Genomic DNA, 17,120 nt, shown 5'->3' on the forward strand with positions numbered 1-17,120 from the left:
TGCTTTTGGTGTTGGTGAAAGATATTCAGCAAACGGAACAATCATTAACGTTGAATAAAAAAAAAGCAGAGCATTTAAATACCGGTTCATTCAGACGATAACGCCACTAACAAACAACACAATCTGTCTTTTTTATTTTTTAGCCCGAAAATGTTATTAAATAAGTCCGACAAGGAAAAAGCACACAACATACCAATGAAATCTGGAAATGTGGTAATGCTTCTGGGTTTATAACATTACGAGAACACAGTGGAAGATTTCTGCAGCCAGAAATATTTGCATCATCCCACTGGAACAAAAAGAGATGTTTGGTGTGTGTGGAAAGTCCGGGCTCAATATAAGAGAGTAGATTGCAACATTCGTTGTCTGGGCATGGTCGTGTGATATAACATCACTTCTCTGTTCCACGTCCAACGATCTCGAGCAGGACATTGGACCTCACTGAAATTGTTCCAAATGTGTCTCAACAGGTCGAGTGGAGCCTCTGAGCGAATAACCTCGTGCAATCACCCGTGACCACACCATTGACTTGCAGTTTCCCTGCAGGAGCGCTTCACTGGGGCTATGAGCACGGTTGGCTACTGACCATGCGAACCTCCATTAGCACGCTTGGCTACGTACGGTGCGTGCGTACGTACAAACGCAGTGGATATCTCCGGGGTAATCGATGACGAGTCCAGCTGTGACCACTGCCGCCTTCCTCCGACTGCGATCTCCTTCGAGCGCCAGAGAACCCAAGGCCATGGTGGCTCAAACGAGCAACTGTAAGAGCCAGACAAGCCTCCGCTGCTGGCTGGTCGTCTCTTAAGTTTCATTCATTTCCTTCCCCCTCCCTCGCCCTTGCCCACCCCCCCGCATCCTACTTCTGGCTGCAGGAGCTCAGGGTGATGCTGCGGTGCCTCTGCGGAGTGGAGCTGCGCTGGCTGGTAGCGTTGTGGCCGGCGCGGGTCGTTCGCAGGCGACGCAGCGCGCTCCCGCAGCACGGGATGCAGTGCGCAAAGTCGTTGATGAGATGCCCGCTGAAGAACATGTAGATCCACGGGTTGGTGCAGCTGTTGAGGCTGGCCAACAGCATGACGATGGTGAACGCCGACCCTGGTTTGTGAAAGGACGAGACAAACGATCAACAAGGAGAGAGGTTGGTGAGCTAGCCGACTGGTTTTGAGTTGTCACGGTCAAAGTGTCAATGTAGGTGTTTGAACGTACTGCCACCAAGGATTAGGGTTCCAAATGGCATGGCTTTACCAGGATCAGTCTCCCTTTGAGGCAGCTGCTATCATGTGACATCTGTAAGTCTTCCCAGAACATGAAGAGTTCTGGATTTTGACAGTTGTGTTTTAATCATACACCACTTGAGACATTTACATTTAGTCTTACACCTTCTGGCATTGTGAGATATTCTTCTTATTATTTCCATGATGACACCCTGTTCTTTGTACCTCAGAGTGGCAACTTTGCTATGGGTGAGCCTAAAACAGAACGTGCGACGGAATATTTCCCCCTACACATTTAGAAACCCGCATGAACACTCTTTTGCTGCAATAAATTTCCACTTGAAAAGCCGCTTCGTTGAGCTATAATTTGTGGTGACCAGGTCGCTTCTGAAAAAGAGCTATGTAGCTCAGTGCGCCTAAACTGGTAAAAAAATTAATAAAGATACCTTATCGAAGTTTTAATAATATTTGTCTAGTATTTCTCATCTAAATATACAGTTGAGGTTGTGCAACAAAAGTCAAATTGCAAGATTTTTTTAGAGGTCGCAACATAAAATGTTTAAAATATTTCGTATTGTCTAAGTTATAACAATTGCCTTGATAATAAAATAACATAGTCGTATTTATAACAAACATTTCGTACCAAATTTCGCCTTTCTATCTCCATATATATAAAAGGCAAAGTTGTGAATGTGTGTCTATTCAAAATGTTTAGCGTACTTCCCGACATGCAACAAACTGGAAATATGCCATGTGGGTACTTTCCAGACTGTACCCCATGCAAAAAATATAAAATACACTTTTGTTGTTGTTTTTTTTGTAGGGGGGAGCTCAATAATGCATTTATTTTTTGCACAGCAAGTGAGCTGTGACGTCAAATTTGTCACGTGACCCGCGCATGTGGAGGCGTAACGCGTTGTAGTGTAGCGGTTAGCGCGCTGCGCTACGAACCCGGCGACCCGAATTCGATTCCCGCTCACGGCCACCACCTGTGACGATTATTTTAACCGGTCCTGGGCCTCCCCTAGGTGTACTAAGCCTCAAACAAGTAACTGCTGTGGTGTGTGAACATCGCCACTGGGGAGACAAAGGTGGCCGGGCGTGATGAATACAAGTCCTGGGCGAAGCCGGGTAGTAAAGCTAGTACCTTATATAACATCATGATTGACATGAGTCATTCAATAAAGCTACACGGTTTAAATCCTCAGAGATTCTGAGTTTAAAACTTTGAGCTGCCACCTGAGATTAAGCGGGATTAGTCTGGTGTAACAAGTGTGTCTCATCCTGATCATGAGTGACGAGACGAATTACATCTTGCATACGTTGGAGTTTGTATTTAATCCAGTTTTGTAAAGCTGTCAGAGGTATAGTATATATCCATTGTATGCTGAAGGGTTCTGTGTACACTGAAGTGTTCTGTGTATAGTGAAGTGTTCTGTGTATAGTGAAGTGTTCTGTGTATAGTGAAGTGTTCTGTGTATAGTGAAGGGTTCTGTGTATAGTGAAGGGTTCTGTGTATAGTGAAGGGTTCTGTGTATGCTGGAGTTTTTTAGTCGTCAACTTCACTATTTATTATTCACACAGTGCCTCGCATGGACAGTATCTGCAGGCAGCAAAGAGAATGAGGATTTTAGATCATTACGGGAGGATCACTCCGTACAGAAGTGCTTTCAGACCAAATGCAATGTTCAAATAATATATCGGAAATACCCACCACAAACACACGATAAACAAACGTGAAAGGCAAAACTGTGTTTGAGAATACTCTCTTTTTCAACGGTTTTATTTTTTTTCCACTTCATTGGAGTTCATCTCCTTGGTTCTTTCGGTAAAGTCACGTAGAAGGGAAGTAATAAAATAATAAATATAAAACATAATTCATTGGAGTTATTCATATGCAACCTGCAAATAATGTCTTTAACTTAGTCTAAAATCGATGGATTGTGGATGCATTAATAATAGTTACGGGTTATTTATTCCACAACGTGGGCGACATCCTCCAGGATTCTATCCACAATGTAACATGGTCTCCCGAGAACTACTTTCATTTGGGATTTTGTATTTTTGTCAATTTTATCATCGTCCATGCAAGCATCATTACGGGACGAGGTATCAATTTGCAACTCGTGCCAACAAAAACACTTTTTATCGCATTACCAAGAGCATTGATCATTCATTTTTAATTCTCAAAGCAGCTATTTAACCAAATGAAGTGGATTTGTTTTACTTGATGTTTATTTTCCCTTTTTCTTGTGCAGCTTTTGGTGACCACGGTGAAGCTCTCAACTCTATACCATTCGCCCAGATTCATCACAAGTGGCCACCCAGATCTGCTCCCGGGATCTCAGCTCAGTGGAACCCATGCGGCGCTATGAGCGTGATTCTAAATACAACGATTGCATTTTTATAAATACTCAGATTTTTTAAAATATATTCAAGACGTGTATGGTAGGTGCAGGGAAGCCGCTGTGGTGTCATGGTTAGCACATGGTGTGCCAGTATAACCATGTGGGCGGCTTTCTTAAATCCATCCAGAAGTTATGAATGGACACGCCTCAGTTAGCCGGTTGGCAGGTCACGTTTTCAATTCATTTCGTGCAACTGTGAACAACAGCCATTGCGGACATTAGTACATCTGATCGCCATAATCATTGGTTCGCTGCAGCTCAAAGACTCAGTCCCTACGAGGCGAGCGGTGAGGTTAGGAGATGTCCCGTGTATGTGTGTGTGCTCGTCATTTGAAGGCCTGAAGACCAGAATTGTTGATTTTGCCGAAAATGTATATCAGGGGAGGCAGTGAAACGGTGCTCTGCCCCGGGGGCATGTTCTGGCATTGTTGGGTAGAGTGGTGTGGGAACTCCGGTGGCTTCCTAGACGTCTTGGAAGAGTAGGCCAAAATGCCTCCTTAGAGGGACTCTCTGGAGTGCTCTCCAATTGAGGATCTTCCAGCAGTGGTTCTGTAAGCAAGAAATTGCAGGGGTGCGCCTTTGCATATATGTATATACATAGAAAGCACGCGTAAAAAATGAAATAATTCAGCCTTTGGGATCATTAACAAAATGGTAGGAAGTGTCTGCAGTCCGGCATGTGCCACATTATTTATTTATCATTGGCTCACGAGTCTCCGCTGTGTGTGTGTGTCCTTGTGTTTTCGTTTGCCAATGCTTGCCTTCCCTCGGACAGTTTTTTTTATTGCTGCAGCACTGGGGTCATTACAAGGTTGTTTATTTTTCATGTATTTTTTTGCGTGTTTGTCCTCTTACTTTTGCAAATGTGCTCTCTTCTGCTGTGTTTGTACGTGTCGTGCAACGCCGGTGCACGCAGGTAGTCGCGCAATTATTATTTTGTGCAAAATTCCCCTGCGCAGCGTAAAAATCCCACCATTATCACCCCAGGAAAGCGTGATTCTCTGCGGCACCACTTCCGAATTCCACGTGGCAATTTCTGCAATAGAGTGCACATGTTTTGCACCGCGCGAATTGCTCACGATCCCACATGCGTATCGTGCTGTCTCTATTAAATACACCTGGTGATTGGACAAAGCTAAAACGTGACCCGAATCTGTATTTTTGGATTCTGGAGCAGTGAAACACAGCCATGCATCTGACACCGCGATCACGGCAAATATTGAGTTCAGGTCATGTGTGCAATGTCCGCTGCATAGATTTCCCCCCCTCCCCAAGTGGGGCTTATGGAAACACATATTCTGGTCGTGAAAGTTCACTTGGTCTCTGTTAAGAACATGTGGTTCTGGTAATTGATAAAACATGCACCGGGCAACACTCTTGCCTGAACTGAACTCTCCACATGCCACCGCTTAACAGCATTATCGTATTTCGTGGATTCTACAGGCAAATTAATTACTTTACTCTTTGGTTCTTTCAGTGAAGTCACGTACTGTAGGTATAAAATAAAATATTTATTTTAAAATAAAATTTTAATAAATATTTTTATTTTATTTTATACCTACGTAATAAATATTTTTTTAAATAAATATTTATTTTATTTTATACCTACGTGACTTTACCGAAAGAACCAAAGAGTATGGATCCCTGCAGTCACGAAAACGTAATTAATTACTGTACTCAAATAGGGGCCTGTCCGCTTATACCCCTGCAGAACCCCACCACTAAACTAAATGGCACCTCCTGAAACAAATAAGTACGTGATTAGCATTGAGGATCATGTCATGTTTAAAACCCTGAGGCTATGATGGACATTCCAAATTGTTATTGGGAGGGGGGGGAGGGTCTAACTATAGGACAACCATTGTTGACTTCCCCGCACCTCCGATTAGCACGATTGGCTGCGTACGGTGCGAAGGAAGTTTAACATACAGTAGTACACGCGTACTGCCCATCGACTCAACACTACGCCTCCGATTAGCCCGATTGCCTACGTGCGGTGCAAAAGAAGGTCAACATACAAAGTGGTGCCCATATTTAGTGTACTTGGAGGGATGATTGACCGAGTCAACCCCCCGCCTACCGACCAGGACTTGAACTCACAACATGCCTATTGTGAGCCGCTCGCTCTACCCCTCGAGTCACCCATGGCCCGGCTCCCCAGCAGTCAACACGACACTGAATAAACACAACCGCGTGATGACATCGGGTCTCATCTGTAATTGGTATCACTGGCGGCACAGAACGCAATGCTTTCCTGTGCAACTTTAACCCCGCAGGTTTAAAGGACTCGCGACTGCCATGCGACACATTACAGAGCGCGCATCTTCAGACAGGCGTCGCGTTCACGTCCAATACAGGTTTAGTGCCTTGAAATAAATGCACTTTAACATTACGGGACACTCCCATTATCTCTCCTTTGCGCAGCTTGTTCACTGGCGAAAGCAGTAATTATCTGCAGCCTGCGAGGCATCTGCCAAAGACTGACGAGTGGGCTATTGTGCCCTTACAATTGATGTAAGGCCGCTTTTGCATAAACACTAAATACGCCAATTTAGTGTAAATTGATGTAGTGTTCATTGCGAGGAATAGAGCATTGAATATATATAATCATGATCGTGTTCGTTGTAATATGCCAGAGCTTTGATTTGAGAAGGGAATCCACTTACAGACATGAATATCATTATTTTTAAATTACAGATCTCACTTTTATTGGTATATATATATATTTTATATATAGACATGCAGCATTCATTTTTGAGAAGACCATAATCTACCCAATTCAATTTTAAAATAATATAACGAAGTTCTTTCACTCTCTACGTCATCGCATGCAGAGCACGTGTGCGTGTGTACGTGTGTAGTAAGGTGTTCGTATAATGGCAATATTGTTTGCAGAGTTCACCTGGGGTAAAGGTGGCTAATGTGGGGGGAGCGGTGGCTCGGTGGTTCGTGTGAGCATCTTGAGATACTGTTGCATGTGTACACGATATGAGCACAAATTGTATATTATTGCCATTTTCATTGCACCGCAAAATCCAGAGACTTGGATTCAATTTCTGGCAAAAGTCATCCTTGGCGAAATCTAACTTAACCGAAGCCTCGCCTTCCCAAAGTCGACTTAACCTTAAACGTGCAACTGTTTAGCGTGTCCAGTACTGGGGGAAAGAGAGTCCAAAAACCTCTCTCCGTGCGCAGTGTTGGCCCCCTATGCACATGCACAGCTCTCTTATGTCAGTCCACTGCTGGATGAGGGCCTGCCCCCCGCTGTGCACGCCGTGAAGGCTACTTCACCATACTTCACCACGCTGGTCAGTGCAGGTTGGTGAGCGCAGGGCGCAAAGATGCAAGTGCACAAGGGTACAGTATAACAATATATTGCATTGCCATCGGCTGCTCGTTGACAGCTGTAGGGCGCCACGGTGGCGAAATGTTAATTACCTTGCCTGGTCTACAGGTTGTGGAGTTGATACCGACCCTGACGCCTGTAAATTTGGAGTATGCACGTCTCTCTCACCGTGGTCACGTGGACATGCATTTAGAGTATTTGGCTGCTATATATTTCCACGTGATAAGCGACTTTGTTGAGCTATCATATGTGGCCAGGTCACTTCTGAAAAAGAGTTAGGTCAGAATCAGTATATTTATTTATACTTGAGGAATTCGATGAGCTATAAAGATATTTTTCACAGATGTCTAGTAGGGCCAGGTCAGAACGTTACAACAACAAACGAAATTTCTAGCTCAGTGGGCCTTACCTGGTAAAATAAAAATATTTATCGTAGTTTTTATAATTTTCGTCATCTAAATATATGGTTGATGCTGTGTGACAAATAGTCAAAATTGAAGCGAAATTTGAGAGGTCAGAATCAGAATATTTATACCGGAGGAATCCGATGTGCTGTAAAGCTCTTTTTCTAGATGTCCAGTAGGGGCAGGTCAGAACGTTAGTTTAGTTTAGCTCTTGCCCAATAGCCCATGCAGGCTATACGGAGAGGGCACCTTTATCTTGTTCGCGGTACATTCCATTGGCAACACGCCCGGTGCCAGCGTACCTTCAAAGGGAGCAGACCCGTCCCACACGGACCACATCTGGACGAGGAAAAACGGCGTCCAGCAGAAGACGTACACCACGATGATGACGAAGGTCATCTTGGTGGTGCGGATCTTCGCCTTGGAGATGTTCCTCACCGAGCTGACCCGTGACGCCGTCGCGGTCACCGGCGGCGCCACCGCCGCGGACGACCGCGCTAGCGTCCCCTTCGGCGGCGGGCAGCCGTCCCGCCCTCCGCGCCTCTCCGTCTTGGCCCGCATGTTCCTCCAGATCTCGGCGGTGATCATGCCGTAGCACCAGATCAGCACGGCGACGGGCGCGACGAACACGGCGACGGCGGTCCACGTGACGTACGCCTTGAGCCCCCACGGCTCGACAAAGGCCGCCCAGCAGTCGTAGACGCCCGTGCCCTGCTGCACCTCGCGCAGCGAGAAGATGTACGCCTGCGGGACGCTGAAGAGGAAGCTCACGAGCCAGCTGACGAGGATCATCAGGTAGGACTGCGTCGACGACTGCTGGATCGTCCGCAGCGGGTGGCAGATGGCGATGTAGCGGTCCATGGCCATCATGATGAGCATGTAGGTGGAGGCGAACATGCCGAGGATCTGCAGGTACTTGACGGTGCGGCACAGTATGTCCGAGCCGTTGAAGCGGAAGGTCACCTCCCAGATGAGCTGGGGCAGCACCTGCAGAAACGTTCGAGAAGTTAATAATCGTGATGGCAATGAAGAGGAATGGCCTAAAGGTCACGGCCAAGACGACTGGGCGCAAGGGGTTTATAATTGTCACGCGCAGAGCCGGCCCAGCCACTAAGCGACCCTTGCAATTGCAAAGGGCCCCGTGACCAGCAGAGGGCGCCCTAGAGTCACTGCTAGCTAGTGGGTGAAAAAAATCATACATCAAAGGGGCCTCCAACCAAATTTTGCATAGGGCCCCCAAAGGTTTAGGGCTGGTTCTGGTCACGCGCAACATGGCCGCTCAACTATTGAAGACGCTTGATTTTGGGAGAACTCGCCCGGGTTGTGTTTGTGCCCAGGGAGGTTGTTGAAGGTGAGCCAGGAAGACAGGGATAAAAGTAAAGATGGATGGGAGTGGATTGGAAGCGCTTTTGGTAAATTGGACTTAATACTGAATGAAAACAGCACACCGCTATGCCTAAAGAAGAACATGAAAACAATTCGTTTTATTCTTAAGAGACAAAGGTGCAGGGCTGCAACTGGCAGAATGGCTTTCACGAGAGAGATAACTTAATAGAGCCCTCTAGCGAGTGATACATGACGGGGAAGAGCGAGGGGCGCCACGGTAGCGAAATATTAACTACCTTGCCTGATATACAGGAGGTAACGGGTTAGATCCTGACCCTGACGCCTGCTGTATATTTGGAGTTTGCGTGTCTCTCTCCCCAATCAACATCACGCGTTTAGAGTATTTGGCTGCTAGAAATATCCATATGGTGGTAAAACACTCCATCGAGTTATAATTTGTGATAGCCAGGTCGCTTCTGGAAAAGAGCTATAAAGCTCAGTGGGCTTTACCTGGAAAAATATTAAAAGTCCAAAAATTTGAATGTTGTAATAGTTTATACGTGGAGGTGGTGGGGGGCATTCAAGAAACTTGCCCCCGCTGCCTCAACTGCCGAACCAGGAGATCAAATCGAACCCATGACCTTGGGATTTCACGTCCAGTGTGCTCACCGTTACACCACTGAGGCAGCGTCCGCTGTACTACCTCTCTATCTATCATGTGGGTCAGGAACATGGGCATCGGCAAATAATATGAAATAAAAACTTAACATTGTATGTACGTTAGTTGAACTTCTTTTGCACCATACGTAGCCAACCGTGCTAATCGGAGGTCCAGGGGAAGGACCACAAGCTAAACACACGAAAAGGCATTTCTCAAGAAACGAGTTTTCAATCCAGATAATTCAAAACAGCACAGCTCCAATGGCTTCCTGATATATGGAAGGAAGAGCGTTCCAGACGGCCGCAGAAGCGCATCTGAAAGCACCGTGTGATGCGGTGGCCATCGTTGTTTGATGGTGAGCCAAAATCTCCCGCTGCAAGGATAACCGGAGTTTGCATGATAGTCTGTACTCCTTGATATAATTTATTATTTACTGTCGTGGCCATGGGTGGATAATGCATGTGTATGTATCCAACCGTGATATTTGGAGGTGTGGGGGAAGGACACTAAATTAAACACCAAAATATGTTCTCAAGAAATTAGTTTTCAACTTGGATAATGTAAAACTGCACAGCTCCAACGGCTTCCTAATATTAGCAAGCAAGAGCGTTCCAGACGGCCGCAGAAGCGCACCCGAAAGCGCCGCGCGATGCGGTGACCACCGTTTTTGTTCAAAAGCAAGCGAAGCGTGATGAGAGAGGGAGAGGCGGGGGGGGGACACACGCTTGCGATGACACCGAGGGACGGGTAGTCGGGAACACGCCGGAGAGCGTGCGTGGCCGGCAGCACCTGGAAGAAGGCCACTACCAGGTCAGCGATGCTCAGGTGCATGATAAAGAGGTGCATCCGCGACGTCTTCTTCTTGGTGCTGAGCAGCGCCAGGAGCACGCAGGCGTTGCCGACCACGGCCACACAGAGGATGATGGCGAGGATCGCGATCTCCACCTTGGCGAGCTCTTCGTCGCGGCTCAGCGTCGACTCGGATGCATTCGCCGTGCCGTTGGCCATCCCTCCTGCAACGACGTCGCGTGCGCGAGCGTTTTTATTGTTATTTGCCGGGCAGCGGGTTGTTGTTTTGCTGGGCGGCGCCGCTAATGTTGATGTACGGTTTGCCGTCATGTCTATCAAAACTCGACACCATAGAGCTCGTTGTATTTCCGACCATCATCACCTAGCCAATGAACTGGAACACGTACACCAAGCCCTCAAGATGAATAGATATTCAGACTGCACAATCCGTAAAGCTATCACCCCAACCGTTGGGAAAGAACCATCTGAGGACCCAATCAAAACCATCACTTTGCCATACATAGCAGGGGTCACCAAAAATATTTCCAAAATCATGAGGAAACACAAGATCCAGGTTCGATTTAACACAGTACATACAATTCGTGATCTGATTCCATCTGTGAAGGATGTGATCCCCAGAGGTGTGGACTCGAGTCATGTGACTTGGACTCGAGTCAGACTCGAGTCATGAATTTGATGACTTGCGACTCGACTTGGACTTGCATAACAATGACTTTGTCCCACCTATGAGATGTGGACTCGAGTCATGTGACTTGGACTCGAGTCAGACTCGAGTCATGAATTTGATGACTTGCGACTCGACTTGGACTTGCATAACAATGACTTTGTCCCACCTCTGGTGATCCCTGACATGCAATACCCCTGTGTCTACAAACTAAGCTGTGTCTGCGGCAGTATTTACATTGGGGAAACTAAGCGACATATCTCGGACCTTGTTCGTGAACATAAGGCAGATCTGAAACACGGTAGGACCAATACCTCAGCCGTGGCTGATCATTGTTTTAACGCTGTGGACTCACACGAAATTGATTTTTCCGAGACGAAGGTACTTTGCAAACCCACTGGCTATCAACAAAGATTTGTTCATGAAGCCATCAATATGTACATACACAGACACAATTTCCACCGAGAAGACGGGTACAAACTTAGCAATCATTGGAAGGACGTTATCAACGAGTTTAAGTCATAACTGGCTGCGATGTTCCGATCCTGCCACCTTCCGATGTCAGTTGTTATTTTCTGCTCTCCGATTTTACATCAGCCGGTTACATTTATCGCACCAACACAGCCACCTCCGCATGACGAACTCGACGTGGCAGCGGCTCTGCGATCTTCCATTGACATGCTAATCTCTCACATTAACATGCTAATTTCTCACATTAACACGCTAATCTCTCACATTAACACGCTAATCTCTCACATTAACACGCTAATCTCTCACATTAACATGCTAATCTCTCACATTAACATGGTAATCTCTCACATTAACATGCTAATCTCTCACATTAACATGCTAATCTCTCACATTAACATGCTAATCTCTCACATTAACACGCTAATCTCTCACATTAACACGCTAATCTCTCACATTAACATTCTAATCTCTCACATTAACATGCTAATCTCTCACATTAACATGCTAATCTCTCACATTAACATGCTAATCTCTCACATTAACATGCTAATCTCTCACATTAACATGCTAATCTCTCACATTAACATGCTAATCTCTCACATTAACATGCTAATCTCTCACATTAACACGCTAATCTCTCACATTAACATTCTAATCTCTCACATTAACATGCTAATCTCTCACATTAACATGCTAATCTCTCACATTAACATGCTAATCTCTCACATTAGCATGCTAATCTCTCACATTAACATGCTAATCTCTCACATTAACACGTTAATCTCTCACATTAACATGCTAATCTCTCACATTAACACGCTAATCTCTCACATTAACATGCTAATCTCTCACATTAACACGCTAATCTCTCACATTAACACGCTAATCTCTCACATTAACACGCTAATCTCTCATATTAACATGCTAATCTCTCACATTAACATGCTAATCTCTCACATTAACATAGCCACCTCAGCGCGCTCGCTGTGGAGGCCACTCACCGATCTTACATTAACATGCAATTTTTTTACCTGGCAGACCTTTAATTGGTGGAAACCCACCACCTTCGCGGTTTCTGCCCATCACTCACATTAACATTAGCTGCCCCGCCCATGCTGCTGACATTTGGGCTATGCCCATTTTAAACTTTTATAAACAGTTTGCCTTTAGAAGCTAACCCCCTTTTTCCTGATGACGACCGCTTGTGTTGCGATTGAAACGTCGTAGTTTTTGTTATTTTCTTTGAACCTATCTACGTGACTTTATCGAAAGACCCAAAGAATATGAATTCCTGCAGTCAGGAAAGCTTTAAGTCACGACAATGTATTTTTTTGGGTTAGATCGCGTAAATATAAATATATTGTTTACCCACCACCATCCGACACAGCCAATGAGTAAGGGTTGTCACGTAAAGAAAACGTGCCTTTGACGTAGGCTCAAAGCGATGACATCACCTTACTCTATTTAAGACTGCAAACAGGAAGACTTTTTGACAATTCTGGCAAAGCTGGTTGTAATCACCAACGAAAACGTCGTACTTAAATGGTAAATGTTGTGGGTTCACTCTCCAACACACCAGTGTGCTGAACTAGTAACGGATTGGCATGTTTTGCTTACGTGCCAAACCTTTACTCATTGGCCGTGTCGGGTGGTGGCGGTTTTAACGACATGTTCTTATTTACGCGACCTAACCCAAACGCTCATGGATATAATTGTTCAACTGGAAATGTTGATGCAGGAGCCACCTGCACAATAAAATGTACCGTTCACCTGTCTTGTGGATCGCTAAGCCTGTCAAAGCTATTTGCAATTGTTATCGTGTGATTACTCTGCTCTTCGAAATTTTAATTGGGAAAAATCATGCACAAATATAAACGGTTGAAATATACAGCAAAACACTGACCGAGCACATTCCCAGATGGCATTTGTCTTGACCACATTTTAATGGGCATTAACAACAGGACAATATTTAAAAAACGAGCAATGGAGGCTTCACTAAGTCAGGGTCATAATAATTACGAACAAAATTAAAAACAATAATGCACATCGACATCTGTTGGAGTGTCACGTTGGGGAAACGCGTGGGAGTATCTGTACCGAGGAGAGGTATCGAATGCAGCCAGAGAGGAAAACGGCGCGGTGATGGAGGTGGACTCTAGCAGCTTGGAGGTTTCTCGATTAAAACTGAATTTAATCATGGAACTCAAATAGCCCAGGATGCCTCATCAAGAACATTTTGCCATCAGTTTAAATATATACAGTATTACTTATTGTGTCATGTGGATCAGGAACATGACCGTTGAGGAATACATTACAAACGACTGAAAAGCGCGTGAACAGACGCGGTGGAGAGGCGCTCGCTCGCTTATATTTCGAGGGGACGATGGTTGATGGCCGAGACCAAGAATGGAGAAGCAGCCCACGGAGGGAATGCGCCGGAGATGACAACCACCGCAGAAATGGAGCGATGAGATCAGCTGGCGTGCAGGAACGTGACTGAATGTTACACAGTGAGACCATGAGAGATGGCAGTGGCTTGGGGAGGCCTTCATCCAGCAGTGGAGCGATCAGGGCTGATGATGATGATGATAACTGAGGATCCACCTGCTTGCCTACCTGCTCACCTGCCTACCTGCCTAACCACTTGCCTAAAGCGTAGGTTTAACTTACTTTGAAAACGTTCGCTCCTATGAAGCAGGAGTCCTGATAGATTTCATTTCATGTTTGTTTTTGTTCAGCACTTGAACAACGACACAATTTAATGTGACACGTTTCATAAAGTTAAGCAAACCCAGTGATCTATCCATTTGTGTTCTCTCCCCACCCCCAAACCAAAACAATCTTTGGAATAAAATACGATGACGTCCTTGTCATGCCAACATTATTCCAGACCACAAAACGGTGTGCGTCTGGTGTGGTATTCCACTACAAACCCAGTGAGCCGAGTTCCATTCCTGCTCATGGCGACCACCAGTGACGATTATCTGAAGCGGTCCTGAGCCTCCCCTGGCTCGCTTTAGCCTCAAATGAGTACCTGGTAAACATCGCAAACTAGGGAGACAAAGGCGGCCGGGCGTGGTGCTGACCACCCACCCCGTTGTGTGCCGTGCCGGCCTTCATAGGTGCTACTCGCGAACGGCACTTGCCTAAAAAATATGTTAAGGCTATACGGGGGATCTTTGTCTGGACACATTCACGAGAAGGGTGTTTTTCAATGCATCGCTCGATTGAAGTGCTGAGCATTTCAGCACCGGGCTATGAAAGCGAACAAAAACAACTTCAAGTAAGGAAGAGCCAAACAAATAATAGACAACTTAACAGAGTACTCCTCATGAGCTTCGTACCCAAGAATGAATGGCTATCGTTAAGGTCGTTGATTGTCGCTGCTTTGCCAATTGTACGCAACTAACTCAGATCTATATTTTGAGCGTATAAATTGGTACTATTAGTCAACATTGATTTTTGCTCTTAGGAAGCTTGTATGTACGCACAGTAGGTGTGCATGTTCATCATGAAATACTGTACTCCATTACCTATGTCAGCAATGTTCACGCTTCGCATTCATGTCCTGTGCGACCTTGAAAGTGTTCACTATTAATAGGTGAAAGTTTGTTTGATATGTTATTAAAAAGAACACGAACTTAAGTGAAACTGTTAAAATCGTAATTTAAGGAGGTCCATTCGTTTCAATCCACTTAGCCTGGTAGAGTAAGTTGGCTCTCTTTCAAACCCTCGTTGAGGGTAGAATCAGCCCATCAGCTAAACAGGGTTGATAAATTGACTACCATTTCGTGGTGACATAAACGCTGGTTGTCCCCTGGATATACTCGCCCCAGCCATAGGAACGTCGAGTTTACACCACTGGCTCATGGCTGTAAGCAGACGATGAGGACTGTCTTAATGCTCATTCGAGCAATAAATCACTTTGTCTTTTGGTTAAATTATCACTTTTTCTTAAACATTTCCGAGGACTCGTCATTTATCATGAATATTTTCAGCAATTATTTTCGTCCCGTGAGAGAACCGTTCGGAAACCCTGCATTCCTGTCTCTTTAATGGTCACGTTGGATTGTTCAGTGCACATCTGTCGATTGTAAATAACGTCTGACGGTGAGACATTTCAAGGATCGGTGCAAATGAAAAAGAACAAAACGGTGCTAAATCTAAATGCTAAATGTTTCACCTCCTGACCAAAATCTTGTTTTCATCATCTCGAGTTTCAGACCAGGCCCTGATATCAACATGAGCCATACGCACATGATAGATGCCCACCCTGGAATTGTCAGACTTTTGAATGTGATGCCTTCAACTAACCCACGTGATTAAAATGCATTACAACGCGTTAAAGTCGACCACCGGGCGTACCCATGCTCTGATTTGTAAATGAAACACACGGGAGCTGCTTGGGGTTTTTGCGCAACTTTTCCAGCATACAATCCTCGCAATATCCCAGCTAACCTCGCGTGCGTGCATTCCAACAAAGTCATTCCCTGACCGCACGCAACAAAGATGAGCGAAACGACCTCGGGGCAATCGCCACTCTCCGTCTCCAACCCGACCGCTATCGACGCCCTTTCTTCGCTCCATCGCACGCGGTCTGCGAAGGAGACAGAAACAAATAAAGACGCTTACCTTCGCTTCAAATCCGCTTAAGCGCAGGACGCAGCCGAGTATTCGGCACTCATGGCCGAGGGGGGGGGGCGGTGGAGGGCTTCCCGCTAACACAAACACAGCTCCCGCAGTAGCCGGGGTATCGACGCGTCCCAACTCTTGTGAGCTCGCACGGCTCTTTCTCTCTTCCTCTCTCTTCCTCTCTCGCGCGCGCGAGTTTCTTCCGCTGGGATCCCGATCGTTGCCTTTCGTACGCGACAGCGGCCCCCGACCAAACCTCCCCACCACCACCACCACCACCCTCACTCTCAACCCTCAACCTCGAGCCACGCACGGACAAGTCGTGGCTCCAGCGAAGAGGAGGGGTTTCTTCGGACGGCGTGTGCCGAGAGACGCAATTGCGCTGTGACGCACGGCAACAGCAGCGGCTGTGCTCCATGCGATAGTGGAGATGGGGGCAGGCAGGCAGGCAGGGGGGTGGGGGGGGTAAGAGACGCCGATCTTCCGTTAACACCGACTCGCAACAGTTTCACCCAGGGCCCACCCCAACCCCGACCACCCCACAGGAATAAACACGCCGTTGGTCTCTGCGTGAGCGCGGTTCGTTCTGTGACACTGAACGCGTTCTCAAGACACAAGCGGCACAGCTTCGCCCACGATTTTTTTGGGGGGAAAAAAATAGCAGCACCACGCGATGTTTCCAGAGGGACGCGCTGCTAATTGATTTTGTTTTCTTTCACGAGGGCATTTTAAGGGGGTAAGCTGTAAATGTGAATAAACAATTATTCATAATAGAGGTTTTTGGCTTAGATCGCGTAAATATATAAATGTGTCGTGAAAACCCGCCACCACCCGACATAGCCAACTAGTAAGGAGTTTGTCACGTAAACAGAACGTGGCAATTCGTCACTAGTACAGCACTAGTGTATAGTGCAGTGTATAGTGCAGTGTGTAAGTGTAGTGTATAGCGTAGTGTATAGTAGTGTATTGTATAGTAGTGTAATGTATAGTAGTGGAGTGTATAGTAGTGTATAGTAGTGTATAGTGTAGTGTATAGTGTAGTGTATAGTGTAGTATACTAGTACAGCACACCGGTGTGTTGGAGAGCCAAGCCACAACATTTACAATCTGAGTACGACGTTTCGCCAGAAATAACAACTAGCTTGATCAGGCGACAGCCAGATTTGTGGAGAAGTCTTCCCGTT

General features: G+C 46.0%; 1 protein-coding gene across 1 annotated transcript; it reads right to left on the reverse strand.

Moving 5' to 3' along the window:
* Positions 1-859: 859 nt before the first annotated feature.
* On the reverse strand, positions 860-10,367 carry LOC144731672 (oxytocin receptor-like). Its single transcript, XM_078612850.1, has 3 exons — positions 10,149-10,367; positions 7,675-8,359; positions 860-1,095 (listed from the first exon to the last, which is right to left on the reverse strand). The coding sequence occupies exons 1-3, from the start codon at positions 10,365-10,367 to the stop codon at positions 860-862; spliced, it is 1,140 nt and encodes a 379-aa protein (XP_078468976.1).
* Between the last annotated feature and the right edge of the window lie 6,753 nt (positions 10,368-17,120).

This window comes from Lampetra planeri, chromosome 40, assembly GCF_965212315.1.
Source record: "Lampetra planeri chromosome 40, kcLamPlan1.2.h2, whole genome shotgun sequence".
In the NCBI taxonomy this organism is placed as follows: domain Eukaryota; kingdom Metazoa; phylum Chordata; class Hyperoartia; order Petromyzontiformes; family Petromyzontidae; genus Lampetra; species Lampetra planeri.

What these genes read in the sequence shown, in the direction of transcription:
- LOC144731672 (XM_078612850.1), bottom strand. Translation starts at nt 10,367, where the DNA reads ATGGCCAACGGCACGGCGAATGCATCCGAGTCGACGCTGAGCCGCGAC. An exon ending in TGGTAGTGGCCTTCTTCCAG is followed by an intron (nt 8,360 to 10,148) that starts GTGCTGCCGGCC and finishes ACGTTTCTGCAG; the next exon opens with GTGCTGCCCCAGCTCATCTG. An exon ending in CGGGTCTGCTCCCTTTGAAG is followed by an intron (nt 1,096 to 7,674) that starts GTACGCTGGCAC and finishes TTCACAAACCAG; the next exon opens with GGTCGGCGTTCACCATCGTC.